This window comes from Schistocerca piceifrons, chromosome X, assembly GCF_021461385.2.
Source record: "Schistocerca piceifrons isolate TAMUIC-IGC-003096 chromosome X, iqSchPice1.1, whole genome shotgun sequence".
NCBI lineage: Eukaryota > Metazoa > Arthropoda > Insecta > Orthoptera > Acrididae > Schistocerca > Schistocerca piceifrons.
In genome coordinates this window covers 15,321,065-15,344,209 of record NC_060149.1, presented here as the reverse complement: position 1 = coordinate 15,344,209, position 23,145 = coordinate 15,321,065, and the positions used below count along the sequence as shown (strand labels likewise).

Below are 23,145 nucleotides of genomic sequence, written 5' to 3'. Positions count from 1 at the left end.
GCCTTGGCCAAGAATTAATTCTACGTCACCTTCTCCATAGTTACATAGCTTTAATCCGTTTAACCCTAGCACTTTTAATAGTCGCGGTTTCAATTTATCCCGTTTATCTATGCCACACCACATTAATGAGGTCTGTGGTCCTGTGTCAATAAGTAGTTTGACGTTTTTCCCGCGATATACGGCACCTAATACAAAGTCATTTTCGATCTGATTTTCGCTGGAACTAACAGGAATCACTGTCTCTGGCAAGGGACGGACGGAGTGGTGGCCCGTACGTCCCCGTACTGGCTTAAAGATCTGGCAGATTGTCTGTTGTTAGCATTACCTTTCTTCTTGTAGCGACAATCTCTCTAAACATGACCCTGCATCCCGCAATGACAGCAGATTCGATTCTCTTCACAATTTTTACGCTTGTGACCCAGCTTATTGCATCCGTAGGATTGTACTGTTGTGTTGAAAACTCTGCGTTCTTGATTCTGCATCTCATTCGGTCGTCTTAGTGCTTCAACGAAACCAACAGTTGATTCTACTGCTTCCTGAAACGTTTTACATCGTGCCAATCGAACAGCAAATCTCGCCATCGTCTGGGGAGTTCTTTATTCTAAAACATACAAAATTCAACATCATTTTTAAAAACGGAAACGATATGACATGTGTACCGGTACTTTTGGCCCTGACACTGTATTGAGCGAAAGCACGCTGAGAATGTTCGAATTCCAGCCACGAGGTAGCAGTCGAATAACGCCGTTTGCTGGCACGGTAATAAAACGTCGTCATCCAAATCAACAGCTCCTATACATTTGTTTTTCTGGGGAGGAGGGGGTACGGAGTATTTTTAATGTTTGGAAGCCGAATGGCGACTTGTAAGAACGCGCACAATAGTTCTAGTTCAGACCCTTAATTTGAGTTTAAAAATACTTGAGTGACGCCACCGAAAACTGTGTGTCCAACAGTCAGCATTTTGTCACTGAAGTATGTCACTGTGGGGTCACTTTAGCTGCGTATGTGAACTCGGTTATACGTAATGTTACTAGTATTTCTAGATACTAGAAAACAAGGAGGTTTATTCAGAACTAGTGCTAGCAAACTTGGCCAATCATAAGATATAACGACTGACAATATATTTGTCAAAGAATATAAATAGCGTTCTTTTGACATAAACGTTAACTAATCTATAATGCAACTAGTCTGTTGTGGGATTTGTGGCAGATATCGAAAGTAAACGTTGACTACACGTTACTATTATCTCTGAATGTGAGCAGAAGCGTTGGCTGTAAAGTAGAAGAGGGATAGTGTTGTAATGTGTGTTGAAAATTTGTAAATATGTGAACAAGTAATTGTTGTGTTGCGATTACGTTTGAAGTAATTGTTTACATTTTTTTTGTACAGCGGGCTAGTAATTAGTGTGTGAAGTGCAAGTGATTTTGGTTTACGATACATTGCTGAATGTGTGCAGAGTAAAAGCCGGCTAGAAAACTGCGTGATCCCTCAGTTCCTTTCATGCACATGATTCGGAGATAAATTCGGTCGAGTCATTGTTATGCAGGTACGTGAATTAGACACCATACTTGTTTGAAGAAATAAGACACAATGAAGCAGAAAACCAAATTAGTGTTACAAGGTATGGCAACATTTTTATATACAGTTATCGGCGCCGCTGTCACTGAAGCACAACGAACTTTTTTTATAATTTACACGTTGTGGACAGACCTTCAAATCACTATATGTATATAATTTAAACTGAATACTTTCGTAATAGACCGCATTAAAGAGCGCTCAAAAACGCGTCGTTTGTAATACTTTTTGTGCAAAAGTGGCAGGAAGTCCGATAACATTATATTAAAAAATCGAAACAAAATTTTTATCGTTAAAGTGGCGTTAAGGCTATCCGATACGCTTTTCGGAAATCGGTCCAGTGTGTGGTATTTGTTCTATATAAATTGTGATGCCGTGTATGAGTATAGGCTACTTCATTTTCCAAGAATAGCACCGTTAAACACACGTCGTAATAGAGGAGCTGTAATAGTAACCCAAACACTGTTACAGTATGAAGTCTGAGTTATAGGATCCGAAGCTTTATTTTTTCAGCGTACAGCTGAGCGTTAATTTGCGTAGTTTTTTTACATTGAAACAGTAGAGTGCAGACACTTTACGAATTACAGAATTTGTGGGACTTGACAGTCTATTTAACACATGGTTTTTTTTAAAAAAAATCGCTGTTTAATTAAGAAGCAAATGTTAACGTTAATTTACATTTACAAGAGGGGATGGAAAACACGTTTTTGTGCAAAGTCATTTTCGGCACACCTCCGTATGGATTAGTTTTCACTACAAGTGTCGATCATCTTTGTTGTATTTAAACGATCACACATTACCTGTATACCCTGTAACATTGTGGTTACAATCACATCACAGCCAAGATTTTAGACATTACCACCCTATGCCTCTTTTATATTTTTTAAGTATAAGTCACACTTAAAACATTCAAGAGCAACTGATAGTGTAGATTTGTTGACAAACACCACAAATCCTAGCTATTATATGTAGGAAATAACAAAGTTAAACAAACACACCAAATGTGTGACCTATTGCATATCATGAAGATGATCAGAGTACATTAAAAGAGACTTATATAACTCATACATCTTGCTACTGAAAATGACTTGTATCAAATACTGACCTGTTGGGAGGGCGTTACTGTCTTGAGTAAGGGGAATTAATTGTAGGCAAGATGAATTTATTGCTTTTATGCAATTTTTGTGTGAAATCTGTGAAAATTGTCATGAACAGCCAATCACATTGTTTGCTGCGGAATTAAGTTTGGCACTGTAAAGCTTACTTGACTCGGGTAATAAGTTGTCAGTTGTGCCTTATAAAGATATTCATTTGTTGTAGCCTCTTAAAGGCTGGAGCATTGCCAAATTAATATTCAGTATTGCTATTTATGTGTTTTGAAAGTTAACTTCTTCCCATGAAATTCTTACTTGGCTCAGTACTGGCCAGAACAGCTCACTGCCATTAATATTTATTTATTTGGCTGGTTAGAGATGATGTGTGATATAGAAGAGTGAAATTAATGGTTATCCACACCAAACCAGCATTGGGGATTGGGACTTTCCTGTATCCAGATGGTACCCCTCAATTTGAGCTAAGTGAATTGAAAGACACTCTTGCTAATTGAGAAGGATACCAGACCTGGTAATGTTTGTCATAGAGAATGTGAATTGTCCAAACCTATAGGCTAATAGCATACTCATTTGAACACAGGCAGATTACACCTGTATGCTCTTGTGAGATCAAATGTGTGATTCCCAATTAAAGTACCAATCTGCTGTATGGTATCAACATCCAGTAGGCATTAAGATGGTAGATGAAAACTAGTAGTTCTCCCCATGCACCACAGACCTTGCCAAGATAGGGTGGACTGTGTGCCACAGTGATGTAGATAGCCTTGCCATAGGTACAACCACAGCAGAGGGGTATTTGTGGAGAGGTCAGACCAATATGTGGTTCCTGAAGAGTGGCAGCAGCCTTTTAAATGGTCGCAGCTGCAACAGTCTTTGTAGTTGACTTATCTGGCCTTGTTGTGGTATTCCTGTGAATGACTGAAAGCATGGGCAAACTACAGCCATAATTTTTCCAGGGGGCATGCAGCTCTACTGCCTGGTTAAATGATGATGGCGTCCTCTTGGGTAAAGTATTCCTGAGGTTAAAATAGTCCTCCACTACAGTCTCCTACGGGGAACTATTCAGGAAAACCAAAACTGACTCTCTACAGATTGGAGTGTGGAATGCCCTTAATTGGGTAAGTAGGCCACAAAATTTAAAAAAGGAAGGGGGTAGGTTGAAGTTATAATGGGAATTTGTGAAGTCCAGAGGCAAGACTTTTTCTCTGGCAAATATGGGGTTATAAATACAAAATCAATTAGTGGTAATGCAGATGTAGGTCTGATGATTAGTATGAAAATAGCAAAAGAATGTGGGTAAGATACTATGAACAGCATTGTGAATGCATTATCGTAGCCAAGATAGACGTGAAGCCAGCACCCATCAGAGTAGTAAAAGTTTATATGCCAACTATCTCCACAGATGATGAAGAGATTGAAGAAATATATGATCAGAAAAAGAAATTACTCAGACAGTTAAAGGAGACAAAAATTTAACTGTGATGAGAGTTTGGAACTCGATAGTAGGGAAAGGAAGAGAACGAAAAACAGGTGGTGAATATGGACTCGAAGAAAGAACTGAAGAGGAAACTGCCTAGAAGAATTTTGCTCAGAGTATAATTTTATCATCACTAACTCTTGGTTTAAGAATCATAAAAGAAGGCGGTATATGTGGAAGGGACTTGGAGATACTGGAACGTTTCAGATTGATAATATAATGGTACGACAGAGGTTTAGGAACCAGATTTTGAACTGTAGATATAAACTGAAGGTATTGGAAAAAGGTAGGACATTAAGGAGATACGACCCGGGTAAATTGAAAGAACCAGAGGTTGTTGAGAGTTTCACAGGAAGCATTATGCAGAAGTTGACTAGAACAGGGGAAAGGAATACAATAGAGGATGAATGGGCAGTTTTAAGAGATGAAATAGTGAAGGCAGCAGAGGACAAAATTGGAAAAAAAACAATGCCTAGTAGAAATCCTTACACAGAAGGTACTGAATTTAACTGATGAATGGAGAACATATAAAAATGAAGCAGGCAAAATGGAATGCAGATGTCTAAATGTGAGACAAATAGAAACTGCAAAATGGATAAGTAGGAATGGCTACAGCACAAATGCAGGTCTATAGAAACATGTATAATTAGGGAAAAGATATATATATACCACCTACAGCAGAATTAAAGAGGTCTTCGTAGAAAAGAGAAGCGCCTGTTGTAAATATTAAGAGCTCATACGGGAAAGTGAAGAAGGGAAAAGTGAAAGGAATACATGGGTGGTCAGAAAAATTCTGAAAAGCTTATAAGGGTTTTGCAGGGTAGGTTGTGCTGAGAAATGATTGTTAAGAAAGGGAGACAGGAAAAGTAACCACTGGGGTAGACAGTATTACTATTAAAGAGAATGAGACCATCCTAACCAACAATACACAAGTAGCTAATGTATTTGACAACCATTTCTTAAGTGTATGAGAAAAAATCGGTGAGAATAGTTCAAAAGAAGAACCCAGGCAGTACATAGAAGAGTCAGTTTTGAAAAATTTTAGTCTGATTAAGTTTCACCTAATAAACTTTTGTGAAATAAGTAAAATTATGAAATCTTTGATAAATAAATGTTCTGTTGTAGTAGATGACATCTCTAATAACGTATTAAAACAGTGTGGAGCAATTACAACTGATGTTCTGAGTCACATATGTAATGCAAGAATAAAGAATCTTGTATCACTAACTCAAGGTATTTTCCCAGACAGGTTAAGATATGCCATAGTCGGACCACTCTACAAAAAAGGGGACACCACAGATGTCAATAATTATCAGTTACTATCCATGCTTACACTATTTTCAAAAATCTTCGAGAAAATAATGTACTCAACACTGGTTAGCCATCTCAGCAGTAATGGGATGCTTAGTAAATCACAGTTCGGATTTCAAAAATGCTGTTCCACTGAGACAGCTATATACAATTTCACTGTCCACATAATAGAGTCTTTAAATAGTAAAATGTCACCAACAGAAATTTTCTGTGGCTTGGCAAAAGCATTTGACTGTGTGAACAATGACATTACGTTACAGAAATTACAATTCTATGGTATAAATGAAATAGCATATGAGTGGCTTAAGTCATACCTACAGAAAGGAAAAAAAAGTTTCTTTATATGGGTCTAATGCTTCAAATAAGTTTGCCACTTTATCTAACTGGAGTGAAATTACATTAGGTGTTCCACAGGGCTCAATCATGGGTCCCCTTCTGTTCATGATACATTTGAACGACCACCCTTCTTATCTGAAACGAGAAGTTGAACTGACTCTGTTTGCTAATGATACAAGCATCATTATTAATCCAGTAAAAGGAACTCCAATTCAAAATGATGCAATTAAGGGCTTTGGAAAAGTCATAAATTGGTTTTCTGCAAATGGGCTTGCTCTAAACTTTGAGAAAACACAGTACATCCAATTTTCTGCTGCAAAAAGTACAATTCCTTCCATAAATATAAAACATCAACAGAAGTCAATAGACAGGGTAGAGCATAACAAGTTTTTGGGTGTACGTATAGATGAGAATCTTAATTGGAAAATTCATATCTTGGATCTTCTAAAGCAACTAGGTTCAGCAACTTTTGCAATCAGAATAATTGCCAATTTTGAGGATATAGAAATTAGTAAGCTAACATACTTTGCATACTTTCACTCTCTGATGTCATACAGAGTAATATTTTGGGGTAACTCAACACTTAGACAAAAAGTATTCACTGCTCAAAAAGGGTTCATAGTCGCACGCCTTGTAGGCATCTTTTTAAAGGATTGGGAATTCTTACAACAGCCTCACAGTACATTTACTCACTAATGAAATTTATTCTCAACAACATGGACCAATTTAAAAACAACAGTGACATTCATGATTATAATACCAGAAAAAAGAAAGACTTACACTATCTTTTACTCAACCTATCTTTGGCACAGAAAGGGGTAAAATATGCTGCTATAAAATTTTTGGACGAATTACCAGATGAAATAAAAGTCTGACAGACATCAGTAACATCTTCAAAAATAAATTGAAATCTTATCTCCTTGACAACTCCTTGTATACCATAGATGAATTCTTGAATAGGAATAAATAAATCTATTATATAGTATATGCATGTTGTGTTATTTAATGGAATGGGGTAAATAATAGAAATATTAATCTTTAACACTATACTGTAATATTTGTATATTAAAAAATCTTGTTTCGTATGTGCACTTGACACATCCCACATCATAACGGCTACCACACCATGCGATTGATCATTGGAACACACAACCAACTAACTACAAGAAATTGAGTATGTTTTCTGTTTCTGAGCTAATTAGCATTGAAGTCAGCCAATCTGGCCATAGTACACACAAATTCAAACAGCCCACCAGATACCGTTAGCGTCAGTTGTTTTTATAGCATAGATGATAGCACACAAGACCGTTAGTCTTTGGCTCTAATTCGATCCTTACTACTGGTCCATGTCAAATTGTTCTATCACTCTTGTTCGGTTTTAGAAAACCAGACAAAGAACACATTTGATAACACTATCTCTGGGAACACGATGCTAATTTAAAATTTAACCTACTTCATGATACCTTTGTGAGTATATTTGAAAACAGTTTCCCTAAGAAAACAGTGAAATATAATTGTAAGAAACAGTGTAAAAAGCCATGGCTTACTAAAGGGATCAAAATATCTTGTAAACAGAAAAGGGAAATGTATCTTATAGCTAGGAGGACTAGTGATCCCGAAACAGTGACACATTATAAAAACTACTGCACTGTATTAAGAAAAGTTATTAAAAAGTCCAGAAGTATGTGCATTATGTCTGAGATTAGCATATCTGATAATAAATTTAAAACAATTTGTAGTATTGTGAAAAGGGAAACAGGACAACCTAGAGCACAGGAAGACTGTGTTTATATCATACGCAATGAAAAGGTTATTGACAAGAAGTCAGAAGTAGAAAACATTTTTAATAATCAATTTTTAAATGTTGTAGAGGAAATAGGATCCAACTTTTCATCAGAAAATATAAGGCAGTATATGGAAGAAGCAGTAGCTATGCAGCTTGATAAAATTGAAATTCAACCCACCTCTCTTACTGAAATTAGGAAAATAATAAATTCACTCAAAAGTAAAAGCTCACATGGAGTTGATCACATTTCCAACAGAGTACTAAAAGCTTGTGCCCAACAAATAAGCAGAATTCTCAGTGACATATGTAGTAGCTCACTGAAACAGGACATTTTTCCAGATAGACTGAAATATGCTATTGTTAAACCATACCATAAAACAGGGGATAGATCTGATGATAACAAATACCACCCAATCTCACTTCTGACAGCTTTATCCAATGTATTCAACAGTAGCATCATATATTTGTAAAAATGAGGTATTAACAAAATGTCAATTTTCTTTTCAGAAAGACTTTTCAACAGGAAATGCTATATATGCGTTCACTGATCAATTATTAAATCCATTGAATAACTGAACATCACCCATTGGGATATTTTGTGATATCTCAAAGGCTTTTGATTGTGTGAATCATGAAATTCTTCTAGATAAACTTAAGTATTGTGGTGTGAGTGGGACAGTGCACAAATGGTTTAATTCATACTTAACTGGAAGAATGCAGAAGGTTGAAATTAACATTACAGATAGTCTGCAAAAACCATCAGAGTCCTCTAACTGGGGATGTATCAAGAATGGTGTCCCAAAGGGTTCAGTCTTGGGTCCCTTATTGTTCTTAATATACACACATCAAAAAAAAGTTTTGCATTAGCCCAGTTCCCAGAACTTCTGAAGACAGATGTTGACTGTGGGTATTGTATCACCAACACAGTCCCTTTGACTGTTCAGAGATGTCACTAAACCCGCCCAAAGATGTAAACAATCATGCATGAGCAGCACCTATTAGACAAACGAGGTCCGACAGCCAGTCATTCCACCAGGTAGGACATACACAGCTCGTGCTGTCTGTAGTTCAACCATGCCTAGACGGTCAAACCGCGGTTCGATCGCGTCTGCATTGTTACTTTGTGCCAGGAAGGCCTCTCAACAAGGGAAGTGTCCAGGCGTCTCGGAGTGAACCAAAGCGATGTAGTTCGAACATGGAGGAGATACAGAGAGACAGGAACTGTCGATAATATGCCTCGCTCAGCCCGCCCAGGGCTACTACTGCAGGTGATGATCACTACCTACGGATTATGGCTCGGAGGAACCCTGACAGCAACACCACCATGTTGAGTGATGCTTTTCATGCAGCCACAGGACGTCATGTTAGGACTCAAACTGTGCGCAATAGGCTACATGATGCACAACTTCACCCCGACGTCCATGGCAAGGTCTATCTTTGCAACCATGACACCATGCAGCCTGTTACAGATGGGCCCAACAATATGCCAAATGGACCACTCGGGATTGGCAACACATTCTCTTCAGCAATGAGTGTCGCATATGCCTTCAACAAGACAATCGCTAGAGGCGTGTTTGGAGGCAACCCAGTCAGGCTGAACACCTAAGACACACTGTCCAGCGAGTGCAGCAAGGTGGAGGTTCCCTGCTGTTTTTGTGTGGCATTATGTGGGGCCGACGTACACCGCTCGTGGTCACGGACGGCACGTACCATAATGGCTGTACAACATGTGAATGCCATCCTCCGACCGATAGAGCAACCATATTGGCAGCATATTGGTGAGTCATTCGTCTTCATGGGTGACAATTGGCACCCCCATCGTGCACATCCTTCAGGATAACGACATCACTCAGCTAGAGTGGCCAACATGTTCTCCAGACATGAACCCTATCGAACATGTCTGGGATAGATTGAAAACGGCTGTTTATGATCGATGTGACCCACCAACAACTCTTAGGGATCAACGTGGAACCGCCATTGAGGTGTGGGACAATCAGGACCAACAGTGCCTTGATGAACTTGTGGATAGTATGCCTTGACAGATACAGGCATGCTTCAATGCAAGAGGACGTGCTACTGGGTATTAGAGGTACTGGTGTGTACAGCAATCTGGACCACCACCTCCGAAGATCTTACTTTGTGGTGGTACAACATGTGATGTGTGGTTTTCATGAGCAGTAAAAATGGCGGAAGTGATGTTTATGTTGATCTCTATTTCAATTTTCTGTACAGATTCCGGAACTCTCAATACCGAGGTGATGCAAAACTTTTCTTGATGTGTGTATATTAACGACTTGCCACTCTATATTCATGAAGATGCAAAACTAGTTCTTTTTGCTGATGATACAAGTATAGTAATCACTCCCAAGCAGCAAGAATCAGCTGAGGAAATTGCAAATAATGTCTTTCAGAAAATTATTAAGTGGTTCTCTGCAAATGGACTCTCAATAAATTTTGAGAAAACACAGTTTATACAATTCTGTACAGTATATGGCTTAACACAATTGATAAAAATAAGACTATGAACGGAAGTTTGTTGCTGAAGCAGAATACTCAAAATTTCTTTGGCGTGCATTGATGAAAAAATGAATTGGAAGAAACATATCAGTGATCTGCTGAAACAGTTACGTTCAGCTACTTATGCTCTTAGGGTTATTACAAATTTTGGTGATAAACATATCAGTAAATTAGCCTAGTACACCTGTTTTCATTCACTGCTTTCATATGGCATATTTTGGGGCAATTCGTCATTAAGAGAGAAAGTATTCATTGCACAAAAGCGTGTAATCAGAATAATAGCTGGAGCCCACCCGAGATCACCTTGCAGACATTTATTTAAGGAACTCGGAATATTCACAGTTCCTTCGCAATAATATATTCACTTATGAAATTTGTCATTACTAACCCATCCCAGTTCAAAAATAACAGTGAAGTGCATAGCTACAACACTAGAAGAAAGGATGATAATCACTATTCTGGATTAAATCTCACTTTGGCACAGAAAGGGGTGAATTATGCTGCCACAAAAATCTTTCGTCATTTGCCAAATAGTATTAAAAACAAATTAAAAGAATTTCTGAATGACAACTCCTTCTACTTAATAGATGAATTCTTAGGTATTAAGTAGTAACTGTTAAAAAATAATTAAATAATTATTTTGTGTAAAGAAAACTTATGTTAAAGTGACACGTTCCACATCATTACAAAATGTATGAAATTCATGATCTATACACTACATTAATGTATGTATGTATCTGACAGGCTGCTTGAGATTACGCACCAGATGTTGCAGAGGGGGTAAGTGTTAGGAAGTATTTTCTGTAGGTATTTGCCTGGAGCGTAGTATTGCAAGGAAATAAAATTTGGATGATAATAAGTTCATACAAGAAGAGAATAAAAGCTTTTAAATGTGATGTTACAGAAGACTGCTGAAGATTAGCTGGGTAGATCATGTAATGACTGAGGAAGTACTGAATAGAATTGGAGAGAAACGAAATTGTGGCAAATTTGACAGAGGCATCAAGGAATTCAGTATTGGAGAGAAGTGTGGGGGCTAAAAATTGTAGGCAAAGGTCAAGAGATGAATGCAGTAAGCAAGTTCAAATGAATGTAGATCGCAGTAGTTATTCTAAGATGAAGTGGCTTTCAGAGGCTAGCCTAGCATGGAGAGTGCATCGAAGCAGTCATACTGAAAACAACAACAGTGACATTTTATGATCCAGTTTTATCCTTCAGAAGTGGGTGGACAGCTTTTAAGCTTTCCTTGTGTGCTCTTATTATCCTGAGATTGATGTACATTTGTGCTGTGTGGGTAATATGAGATTTGCATGCCCACAAAAAGTTTTATGTTGTTGATTGATGTTCAAGGGCCAGTTTTGACATTTACCTTGCACCAAGTGACACCTATGTGAGACATTTCTGTGACTGCTTGGAGTTTGACAGTTGTGCCACACACACACACACACACTCTCTCTCTCTCTCTCTCTCTCTCTCTCTCTCTGTATGCTCTTGTGGATATGATATGTAAGCTGCTGTTTCTTCAGTGTTGCTGCAAATTTTCCTTGTTGTTAGTTGCTGTAGATACAGTCACTGCATTGCTATCTTTCTGCTGTGGATTTAGTCTCCGCACTCTTCATTTGTTTTGTATGTGCCACTGGGCAAATGAGTTTGTATTCTTCCCATTGGCTTTAGGGAGCTTTGGAATTCATTTATTTCCATGTTTTGTGATTTTCAGGCTAAATTTATGGTCAGTGTTCTGGCAGTTCTTCTCTACACTACAGGAAGTGATGTCTAGTCAGTGAGCTCTTATTTCTGTCAGATGCAGGTTAGCTGTCCGCCATATTCACTACTTTGGCAAGCAGCAGAATTGCAGGCAATCTCTCGGGCATTATGTGGTGACAGGTCTTGGCCTTTTACCTGGCTGCATCCCTTCTCTGTTGCTTGGGCTCATGAGGTTTTTGAGGGAGGACACTTGCTTCCTTTTGGCCACATCTTGTGGCCCACGCTAGGTCGCTTTTGCTTCATGGATGTGGAGTTTGATACTGTAAAATTAGTAGTAATTTCAGAATCCTAGTTGAACACAGATACTTGGCTTGTGAGAAGGCCTAAATTGGAGTTGGGTGTTGAAGTGCAGTGATTAATTTCAAAAACTGGGCATCTCTCAATGTTCTATTGCAGATATGATAGATGGTGAAGTAGACAGAAGGGGAGGAGGAAACGAAATAAAATTTAATGGGCTGAGAGGGTGTTTGATGTTATTTTTGTGTTTTCAAAATTGAATAAATTTTACAGAGAATTTAGCAACATGAGCCCACTAATCAAATTCCTTCAGGTGCTGATATGCAGTCTCACATGTGTACACAGCATCTCAGTTCCCTTAATAGTAATGACTTAACATCTGACACTGTTCACACCCCTTATATACTCTACCAACCCTGGTAACAACAGTAATTTATTCTGGTGGCCATTCAACCAGCAACTCTAATCATTTATATACCCTCCAATCACGTGAAGTTATATAAAAGGCATAAAAATAGGACACATTGAAATAAATTAAAAAGAAAGAGGTTATTTGTGGATAGTTAACTTTCAGTATGAAATCCTAAAGCAGTTTGCTGTATCAAAGCAGCAGAAATTGGCAAATATTCAGTTCAAAGGGGGAAGGGAGAGCGTGAGATATCAGGGTTATTGATAGTGCAGTAGCATTGCCAGTTAGGCAGCCGTTATTCTGTCATTAGAGTATAATTAATGTTCTTTTATGTCATTTTTTTTCCCTTTAAACAGCTCCATAGGTAGGTAGTGCATTAAACATTTTCATGGCCACCACTAGGAATCTGTCTTGGTCAGACAACATCTTGGACTATCGAGACTTCTGATTTCTTGATGATGTGATAATGAATTTGCTATAAGTGTTACAGTTCAGCTTCATGTGAATGAGACAGTTTAACCCCTAGTGGCTGTAAACAGTCATACCTATAACTTCCTGTTTAGCAGAGATGGGTTTACAATGGTCCATGTGTGTTAGAAGTAGTGTTTCTCACTGTTTTCTTCTGTATCAGCAGTTCATTCCTACATCCAGCAGAGGGACCCTATAACCGTAGGCTCTAGGTGATGGGGCTCTGAAATAAGACATTATGTACTGTTTTGTTAAAATCCTATTTAATTTTGTTAGGAGGCAGAGGACTCATTAACACTTGACACATACAGGTACCCTGTGCTGTTTCCAAGTTAATTTACCATCATTGAAGAAACCCAGAAGTTTAACAGCTCCAATGTTACTTAGTGCATCTGTGTCACTCAGGCTGCATGTCATGCGCTGTAATTTGTTTTATGTTTGCATGAAACAACTTCTTGGTCTCAGACCAGAACATCTACTTGTTGTGCAGCCTGCTTGTTATTCTTCCCACTAGTAAACAATATTTTGTCATCTGCAAATTATAGGTTGTGTCCATTTGAGCTTAGATCATTAACAAAATCCAGAAACAAGAGCACACTTGCAGCACATTATATTGCAACTTCTCTATGTACAAATCTCCTCCTTGGTCTAATACCATTTGACATCTGTGAATTAGATGTAATTGTGGGGTTGTCAGGGCAGCTCCCAAAGTTCCATAGTATTTTAACTTTGTAATCAGGGCCACATGTGGAATGCAATTGAAGTCCTTACTAAGATCACAAAGTACGAGAGCTGTACACACTCTTTCTTCAAAAGCTGGATTCGTTTTTGTAGTTGGATCCAGAGCTGCTGTTATTATGGACTTGCCCTTCCAAAAACAATGCTGTGCATTATGAAATAAGTTCTTGCCTTCAAAATAAGCTAATTGTTTTCATTATATGTTTCATCACCTTAGGCAGCACTAGGATTATGGAGATGGAGCGGTAGCTGGAGACTTCATCGAAGTCTCCTTTTTTGTAAACTTGTACTGTGAGTGCTGATTTTAGGGACTTTAGGAATTCACCAGTAAATAGGCATTTATTTCAGTTAGTGGTTTAGAATTTTCATTAATTACCATTTTCAAATGTTGCAGGACATAACACAATTATTTGTATTAACTGATGATTTGTAAATTTCACAATTCTTACTGTGTTGTTTGCATGTATCCTCTTCCAGTTTTGCAGGGTTTCATAAATATTGTAGGTTTTGCTCCTACATTGGGTACTTAACCTACAGTTTCTGCCATTATCCTTATAAAATACTGTTTAACTTTATCTAGACTATAGGTAATTCAGCAATAGGTAGGTTTTTTCCTTTGTTCACTTTCTTATGGTTCAGGGCAAACATCTCATTAAATTTTTCTTTAATGGTCCAGATATACAACTGAATGCATCACTTGGTGCCCTCTCTTCAAGTAGTTGAAACTGTTATTCAGTAGCAGAGAAATCAGTTTGTGATGCATCTAGTGCCGGCCGCGGTGGCCGTGCGGTTCTCGCGCTGCAGTCCGGAACCGCGGGACTGCTACGGTCGCAGGTTCAAATCCTGCTTCGGGCATGGGTGTGTGTGATGTCCTTAGGTTAGTTAGGTTTAAGTAGTTCTAAGTTCTAGGGGACTTATGACCTAAGATGTTGAGTCCCATAGTGCTCAGAGCCATTTGAACCATTTTTTTGATGCATCTAGTCTATTGTTTTTGACAACTGCTACGAAACACAAATTTTGGATGTCATGTAGGAATATGTTGGTTACTCTCTAAATTGGTCCATAGCTCCATGATCGCTGCTCTGTGGTCTGCGAACATTGCCTTGACCACACTTATCTTTTAGTTCCAACTATTTAAGTTTGTTATAATAGTGTCAAGATAGGCATAATCTCGAGTTTGTAAATAATTTGCCACATACAGTCCATAACTGCTTATTAGATTCTCACAAATATGTATGTTGAAATCACCACATGGGACAGTTTTTGCTGTCAAACAAATAGTGTAGCATGGATAGTTTTCCATCTGCGTAATGAAGTTTACATCTGGGGAATGATAAAGAGAAATGACAGTAGAGTTTGTATTTGGTAACTCTGGAGCAGCTAGTTCTATAACCAAATCCACACTGAAGTTTTTTAAAACATTTTTTGCTCATATAATATAAAAAAAAACATGTAATGAATGATAGTGCAAAATTTGTCCTGATGCACTGTGCATTTGCATTAACTTTTATTTTATTTATTTAGCCATCCGTGGACACTTTAAATATATGGATGTTGTCAGTTGCGTACATTCATATATTTATACAGTTTGTTGTTACATGTAGTTAAACATTGTGACATAAGTTATTTACAAAACTTATAACTATGGCTGCATTTTTTGCTATAGTGACAGCTCATTTTCTGTCGGAATGTTATTGATTCCCACATCAGCTAGCTTTTCATCTTTTGTTACCTTTTAGTTTACTAAGATGGGCCCAGGCTCTTTCCTCACAGTATAGCATTCCGTTTTCATCACCAGTGTTCATTATTTTCCTGTGCTGTTCTGAATGTGTGCATAGTAGACTTCTGTGGATGCCTTTAATGAGCTTTTTCATTCTGTGACGTAGTCTTGTATGACTTTTTGTTAGTTATTTTGAAAAGGTTCTGTTTTTCTGCAGTTAAATATCATCTGTTTCCTGCTTGTTGCTTATACTTTGCCAGTCAGTATTTGTGCATATTTGAGGGTTTGCACCTGCTGGTTTGCACTTGACCTAGTTGTCACTGTAGCGATGTTTCAGATTTCATCATCATTATTTTCTGTACAAAAACTGCTCATCAGAGGTGGAAATACATTCTCCAAAGTGGCTACATTGTGTTTGATTGAGGAATTAGAAACACTGTACTCACAGTAATGTGTGTGTTCACTTTCAATGTTCATGATAGTTTTGATTTTCAACTACTGGCAACTGCCTATGTTAGCCCACTCTGAGAGCTGTGCAGTCATCATACTGTAGAGCCTGTACAAGTTTTTGTCGGCAGGGACTGCAGTGGTTGCAACATTAACAAACACTGTTCTGTACCCAGTTGTGTATATAAATTTTTCATCTTGCTATTTTATGAGGTGGACAATAAAAGGTCAACAACATAAGAAAAATTTCAGGCCAGAAAGATCAGAATATTCATACTGTCATATCTCAGCTTTCATTGTCAGTCAGTAGATTACCATCCACTACCTCCTCCATCAATGTCATTGTTATAGTTGTGGAGAAATGTAAAAGTTTGTAGAGAAAAAGATAATAAAAGAAAAGATTCTCTTAAAATATGATTAAAAATATAAAATGCATAAGCAGAAGATTACAGTAACAGCAATGTAGGAAAACACAGATTGCTACTTACCGAAAGAAAGACACGTCAAGTTGCAGACAGTCACAATTAAAAGACACTTACATAAAGCTTTTGGCCACAGCTTTCATCAGTAAAAGAGAGATTACAGTAGGATGAATTGCGGGAGAACATACAAAATTAGTACTTGTTACTGTTAAGTTCGATGCCTGACATAGCGACACTGGAGCTTCTCAGTGGCAGTTATATGATACAAAAGTGTTTGTTGAGATGTATTATATGAAACATAATGTTATTGGGAAAAAAAATTGTTATTGCATTGCAGTAAGTAGAGAAGATTAGTACTTGTAGAAGTTAGGAAAATAATTCCAGTCATATTTAATAGAGATTGTAAAAAAAATGGACTGTATAAATGAATGGAACTTGCATGTATCTTTATGCAAAGTTTTCAGATGTGAGACATGACTGTTAAAAATTAAACTGTTGATCTTACAGTATGATTAACTTTTTTCTCTGTGTCATTTCATCAGTTTGTTGTATTAGAATTCTATAGTGTGTCTGCAGTTAAGTCATTTGGAGCAGAGTACTGGCCTAGTCTTCACAAGATGGGAAAAAGAAGGGAATCTTGTGGTTTTAACATTTCTTGCACAGTAAAATGATTGCTGATGATTAAGATCAAGGGAATACACATTTCATGTGTTTGTGTGGAATGATGTAGAAAACTGTACTAAAGTGAAATCTGACGAGCCCAATATTGAATTCAACTCTTTAATATGAGCCCCTATTGATATATGGACACTGTAAAAATGGAAAGGTATACAAAGTGTGACAACAACATTGCTGAGACAGAAGAAGATTGGCTATAGTGAACAGAAATGAAAATGAAAATGATGTGAACAATAAAACAGCAACAACACAAGAAAGATTTCAACCCAGAAAGATCAGCATATTCATGAACAGATTATTAGCGCAACTTTCCAGCTGTTGATTAAAGCAGTTGTTAGTTGTATATGCATTCTATAACTACATCTACACTCCGATGGCCACCAAGAGGTGTGTGATGGAAGGCACTATTCGTGTCAAAGTCCTATCTCCCCCCACCCCCCTCTGCTCCACTCGCGGATCGCGTAATGGAAAAATGACTGTTGGAACGCCTCAGTACGAGCTCCAATTTCCCTTATCTTTGAATGGTGATCATTGCGCGATTTGAAAGTTGGTGGTGGTAATAATGTACTCTCTACATCCTCGGCGAAGATCGGATTTTGGAATTTAGTGAGTAGCCCCTTCCGTTTAGCGTGTCGTCTGTCTGCAAGTGTGTCCCACTTCAAACTTTCTATGAGATTTGTAATGCTCTCACAATGGCTAAATGTACCAGTCACGAATCTTGCCACTCTTCTATGGACGTTCTCAATCTCTTGAATCAGACCCAACTGATAAGGGTCCCATACAGACGAACAATACTCTAAGACTGGATGAACTAACTTATTGTAAGCAATTTCCATTTTTGAAGGACTGTATCACTTCAAGATTCTACCAATAAACCACAATCTACAGTTTGTTTTAGCCATTACTTATGTAATCTGATCATTCCGTTTGAGATCATTTTGAATAGTCACACCCAGATACTTGACGGGTGTTACCGCTTCCAAAGACTGGACATTTATTTTGTACTCGTACATTAATGGGGATTTTCGCTTTGTTGTACGCAGTAGGTTACACTTATTAATATTGAGAGATAACTGCCAGTCATTACACCACGCATTTATTTTCTGCAAATCCTCATTGATTTGTTCACAATTTCGTGTGATACTACTTTCCTGTAGACTGCAGCATCACGTGTTGACATGTGCATTAATCCTCAGCCGGCTGCACCCTCTTGTATTAAAAGCATTTTATGTCATGTTATATTTCTGATTATTGCTACATTTCAGTGGCTGAAATCTACAGCAGTGACAGTGCCAGCCAAGGATTTCCTCTCTCTCTCTCTCTCTCTCTCTCTCTCTAATGCGTAGATTGATAATGTGTGTTTCACAGAGCCAACAGGAGGATGGTTTTAAGCTAACTAATGAGAGACAAGAAAAGGGGTGATGTATTGTGAACAGTGAAATTGAAATTAGTTGATATACTTCATAGATCATGCCCTGTAGCATTTTGTTGTGAAAGATTCCCTTAAATTTCTGTTGCCACAGCTTTTACATTTTTTGATTGTAGGCTGTGATGACCGATGGATATGTAGTGTGCTCTGAGGTCTAGTTTGTATTTCGATGTGAGTTGTCTAAGCCAACAAATGTGATGCAAAAAAACTTTTTGCAGTTTTTGCTATATATCGTGTGCCACAAAATAATTTTTATAGTTATACTGAGTATCTTGTGAAATTAAGGATTATAATTGCCATCTCTCCACATTCATTCTGCATTCCATGGTTATGTGTGTGTCACGTTTTGTCACAATAACTTCAACTCATTACTGCTAAACTCTTTGCCTGTCTGCTTTTCTATCATTGTATACTTGCTGGCTGTTGACACATCTCTTTGTGTTCATTTACGTTGCTTCCAACATTGCTCAACCAACTGAGTAAGTAGTGGAACTGCCTCTGCTCTAGATACTTACGCATTTCCTGTATGCAATATGGAGCTTGTAAAGTAAAAGGTTTAAATCAGAACCTGGGCTGATATTCATCGTCTGTTGCTCCTGTTAGGCATCTTGTGCTTCCAAAACATTTAAAGGATAATAGATGGAAACATCACCTTCCTGCAGTTGCTGTAGTCATTTTATGATATTACAGTGCTGCTTCTTTATTCAAGCAGAGCCTCTGTTCATCTTCTGAAACCATCACACAACTGAAACTCATTACTACACCCATCTGTAGATATCTGAAAACACAGAAAGTATTTCCAATCATATTTGCTTGAGGCACTTGGCAATCTTGAAGACTCATCTAATCAAAATTTAATATTATGTCACTATTATATTTGGAACCTGATCGTTTGTATCAGAAAATAAGTAAGTTTTTAGTATCAAACTAGTTTCGTTATTTTGAGTGCACCAATTGTGATATGATTTATGAAAATTGTAAAATTTATGAAGTAAATAAAATACCATTAAAATCACATATTCAGTTGTTAAGCAGTAGCTTAGTATCAATCTCTATGCCTGCAGTCAATTTGTATGTCATTGTTTTTCATCATGGGACTTTTGGTGACTGCAGTTTTCATCTTTGAATTTATGTCTTAACACAAAGCAGTATACTAGTTCTAGACAGCATGATCTGACACAGGCTTTAAATTGAAACAGCAAACATTTTGCCATCTTGTGTACCAGGAAGTAAGATGTACACATCAAAATGTCTCATAAGGATACTGCCAAAATCCATTACATGTGTGTGTGAGATGAATGACATTTTGTCATAGATAGGAAGCTATTCTTGTTCGTGTTTGTAAACTGTTTTTAAATCAGTCTCTCTCTCTCTCTCTCTCTCTCTCTCTCTCTCTCTCTCTCTCTCTCTCTCTCTCTCTGTGTGTGTGTGTGTGTGTGTGTGTGTGTGTGTGTGTGTGTGTGTGTGTGTTTTGAGAGAAGGAACATAACTCTCTCTTGCATATAAAATGCAATGATAGCCAGTTCCTGATGTAGATAACAAAGCCTTAAAACTTTTAATTACTAAATTATAGAGCGCTGAGACATACAGAAAATGTTTGCAAACTCTGCATTTGCCTTGGTTTCAGTTGTAATATAATTTTACTTCTGTCTTTCAGGTCTCTGTCCAGTACTAAATGTGTTAGACTTCTCTTGGAGAACAGCAGCTTCTTAATACTTGCTGTATCCACGTTTAAAGATGCCTGGAAAAAAATAAAAAGCAAGCTTGTGTAGCTGAGACATCTGTCTGGAACAAGAAACATAATGCTTCGAAATTTAGCATCTGCGTGTAACCAGAAAGCATACATTCTTAAAAGAGTTGTTATTGCAGTGGTGCTGATTTTCTGTGTTATATATTCGCTTCATCCAGGACGCTTTGCTTGTTATTATTCATATATTAATGATGATGAAATTGTCAGTTCTCTGGGAATCTCACCTGCTGCAGTCAAGATGGCGGAAGATTATGGCATGCCACTTTGTTCTGTAACCTTCAATAGTTCAGTTACTGAAGTGCATTACCCTACACAAAATACTGACCTAAATGATGGCACAGTATTTGCCAAAACACTAAATATAACTGATGGAGGTGAATGGAAACCACAGAAATGTGTTTCAAAATTCAGTGTTGCTGTTGTTGTTCCATACCGCAACCGTAGTAGCCAGCTACAAATTTTTCTGAAATACATGCATCCATTTCTTCAGAACCAGTTGTTGAGCTACCAGATATTTGTTGTGGAACAGGCACTGGATGGAGCATTTAACAGAGCAAAGTTGCTCAACGTAGGCTTTGTGGAAGCTATGAAGATACGGCCTTTTCATTGCTTTATTTTCCATGACGTGGACTTGATTCCTCAGAAGGACAACAACATATATGCATGCACTTCTCAGCCACGACACATGTCATCATGCGTGAATACTTTCCGTTACCATTTGCCATATGAGGAACTATTTGGTGGAGCTGTTGCAATACTTCAGAATCAGTTTGAGTTAGTGAATGGATTTTCCAACAACTTTTATGGCTGGGGTGGTGAAGATGATGATTTCCACAGGCGCATTACACATAAGGGTTTGAAAGTATTACGCTTTTCTCCAAATATTGCACAGTATTTTATGTTACCACATGCAAAAGAGCCACCAAGTGAAAGTAGATTCCTAAATCTAAAATTAGGAAGTGAGCGTTTCGAAACTGATGGTTTAAATGCTTTGAAATACACTTTGCTCAAACGTATATATCTCCCTTTATACACTTGGATATTAGTAGAAGTGTAATCTGATGTATTCTCATGCTGTTTGATGTCTGTATGTACCTGAAACATAATTTTTTTGTATTTTCACAAGACTGTTAATGTAGTAAATTGTAAATGTGTTATTTATTTATTTTATTGTTTTGCTGTGTCCTTGTAAATTCTGTATTGTATTTTCTGTAGTAGATAGATAATTGTGAATTCCTTTTATATTTTTGACCAAAGTATGCTACAGTGATAATAAAGACCCAGTTTTCACAAGAAAGATTTTAAATATTGAAACTTTTGATAAATTCAGTTAAGTTCACCTGTCAGAAATGTTAAGGTATGTGCTGTTACACCTTCTTCAGTTACGTCATTGGAAAAATGATGTACAATGCTTATTTACATAAAATAATTAATTTTTTTAGTAGAAAAGTATGTGGTGTGGATAAAATGTAGCAATAAGTTATAGAAAACAAAGATGCTGTGACTTACCAAACAAGAAAGCGCTGGTAGATAGACACAATAAAGAACACACAAACACACACACAAATTTCAAGCTTTCGCAACCCGAGGTTGCTTCGTCAGGAAAGAGGGAAGGAGAGGGAAAGACAAAAGGATGTGGGTTTTAAGGGAGAGGGTAAGGAGTCATTCCAATCCCAGGAGCGGAAAGACTTACCTTCGGGGAAAAAAGGACACACACACACACACACACACATATCCATCCGCACATATATAGAGACACAGGCAGACATGTGTAAATGCATTTACACATGTTTGCCTGTGCCTGATGTTAGTTAAGAATGCCTTTCAGGTGACAAAGACACTATTATCAACGTCTCATTGAGATTGAACGAAGTTGTGTAATAGGATATAAGAAGCTGTATGTTCCTTCTGTGACACTGGGCAGTGGTTACAAGAATGTGAAGCCACAAGAAAACGGCTCTGGATGGCCTCGTGGCACTATCGAGAAGGAAGACCATTGTGTTAGGCATAGGCTCAGGTGCATCATACTGCATTTGCAGCAGCTGTTTGAGCAGCAGTTGGCACCGCAGTGACAGAACAAACTGTTGTAGTTTGAGTGCTTTGAGGACAGTTCTGAGCCAGATGTCCTGTTGAGCACATTCCACTGACCCCAAACCACCATCATTTGTGACTTCAGTGGTGTCATATGAGAGGTCATTGGAGGGCAGGGTGGGTCTGTTGTGTTCTTTGATGAAAGTTGGTTCTGCCTCAGTGCCAGTGATGGCTGTGTGTTGGATAGGAGGCGGCCAGTTGAGGGCCTGCAACCAACCTGTCTGCATGCTAGATGCACTGGCTCTACATCCGGAGATATCATCTGGGGTGCAGTTTCGTATGATGGCAGGAGCACCTTGACTGCAAATTTGTATGTTAATCTGGTCATTCACCCTGTTGCACTGCCATTGTGAACAGCATTCCAGGGGATCAGGTTACCTTCCATTCGGAAAGTGGGTGCACTCAGCGACTGTTATGTGTCATATAAATTATAGAGTGCAGCAATCAGTCGTCCCTTTTTATATTTTATTTCACTAATCCAGATTTTGGCTAGTGGCTAGCCATTCTCAATGCACTATTTCTATTCTCGATGCATGTAAGTTCCTGTTGTTCAGGTGTCAGTCACATTTCTTTCAATACTACTGTATAAAGAAGATAGACACAGCCTACTTTTTTTATACAGTAGTATTCAAAGAAATGTGACTGATGCCCAAACAACAGGGACTTACATGCCTCAAGAATAGAAAATAGTGCATTGAGAATGGCTAGCCACTAGCCGAAATCTGAATTTGCATAATAAAATCTTAAAAAAGACGACTGATTGCTGCACTCTATAATTTATAAGTATTCCAGGGGATGTTTTCCAATGGGATAACACTCACCCACATACCGCTGTTGTAACTCAACATGTTTTACATAGTGTCTGTGTTGCCTTGGTC

At 37.9% G+C, this 23,145-nt stretch overlaps 1 protein-coding gene across 1 annotated transcript; it reads left to right on the top strand.

Moving 5' to 3' along the window:
- Positions 1-1,197: 1,197 nt before the first annotated feature.
- On the top strand, positions 1,198-21,404 carry LOC124721929 (beta-1,4-N-acetylgalactosaminyltransferase bre-4-like). Its single transcript, XM_047247086.1, has 3 exons — positions 1,198-1,302; positions 1,390-1,546; positions 20,084-21,404. Exon 3 carries the CDS (start codon positions 20,229-20,231, stop codon positions 21,231-21,233), a length of 1,005 nt encoding a protein of 334 aa, XP_047103042.1. The 5' UTR covers positions 1,198-1,302; positions 1,390-1,546; positions 20,084-20,228; the 3' UTR covers positions 21,234-21,404.
- Positions 21,405-23,145: the final 1,741 nt, after the last annotated feature.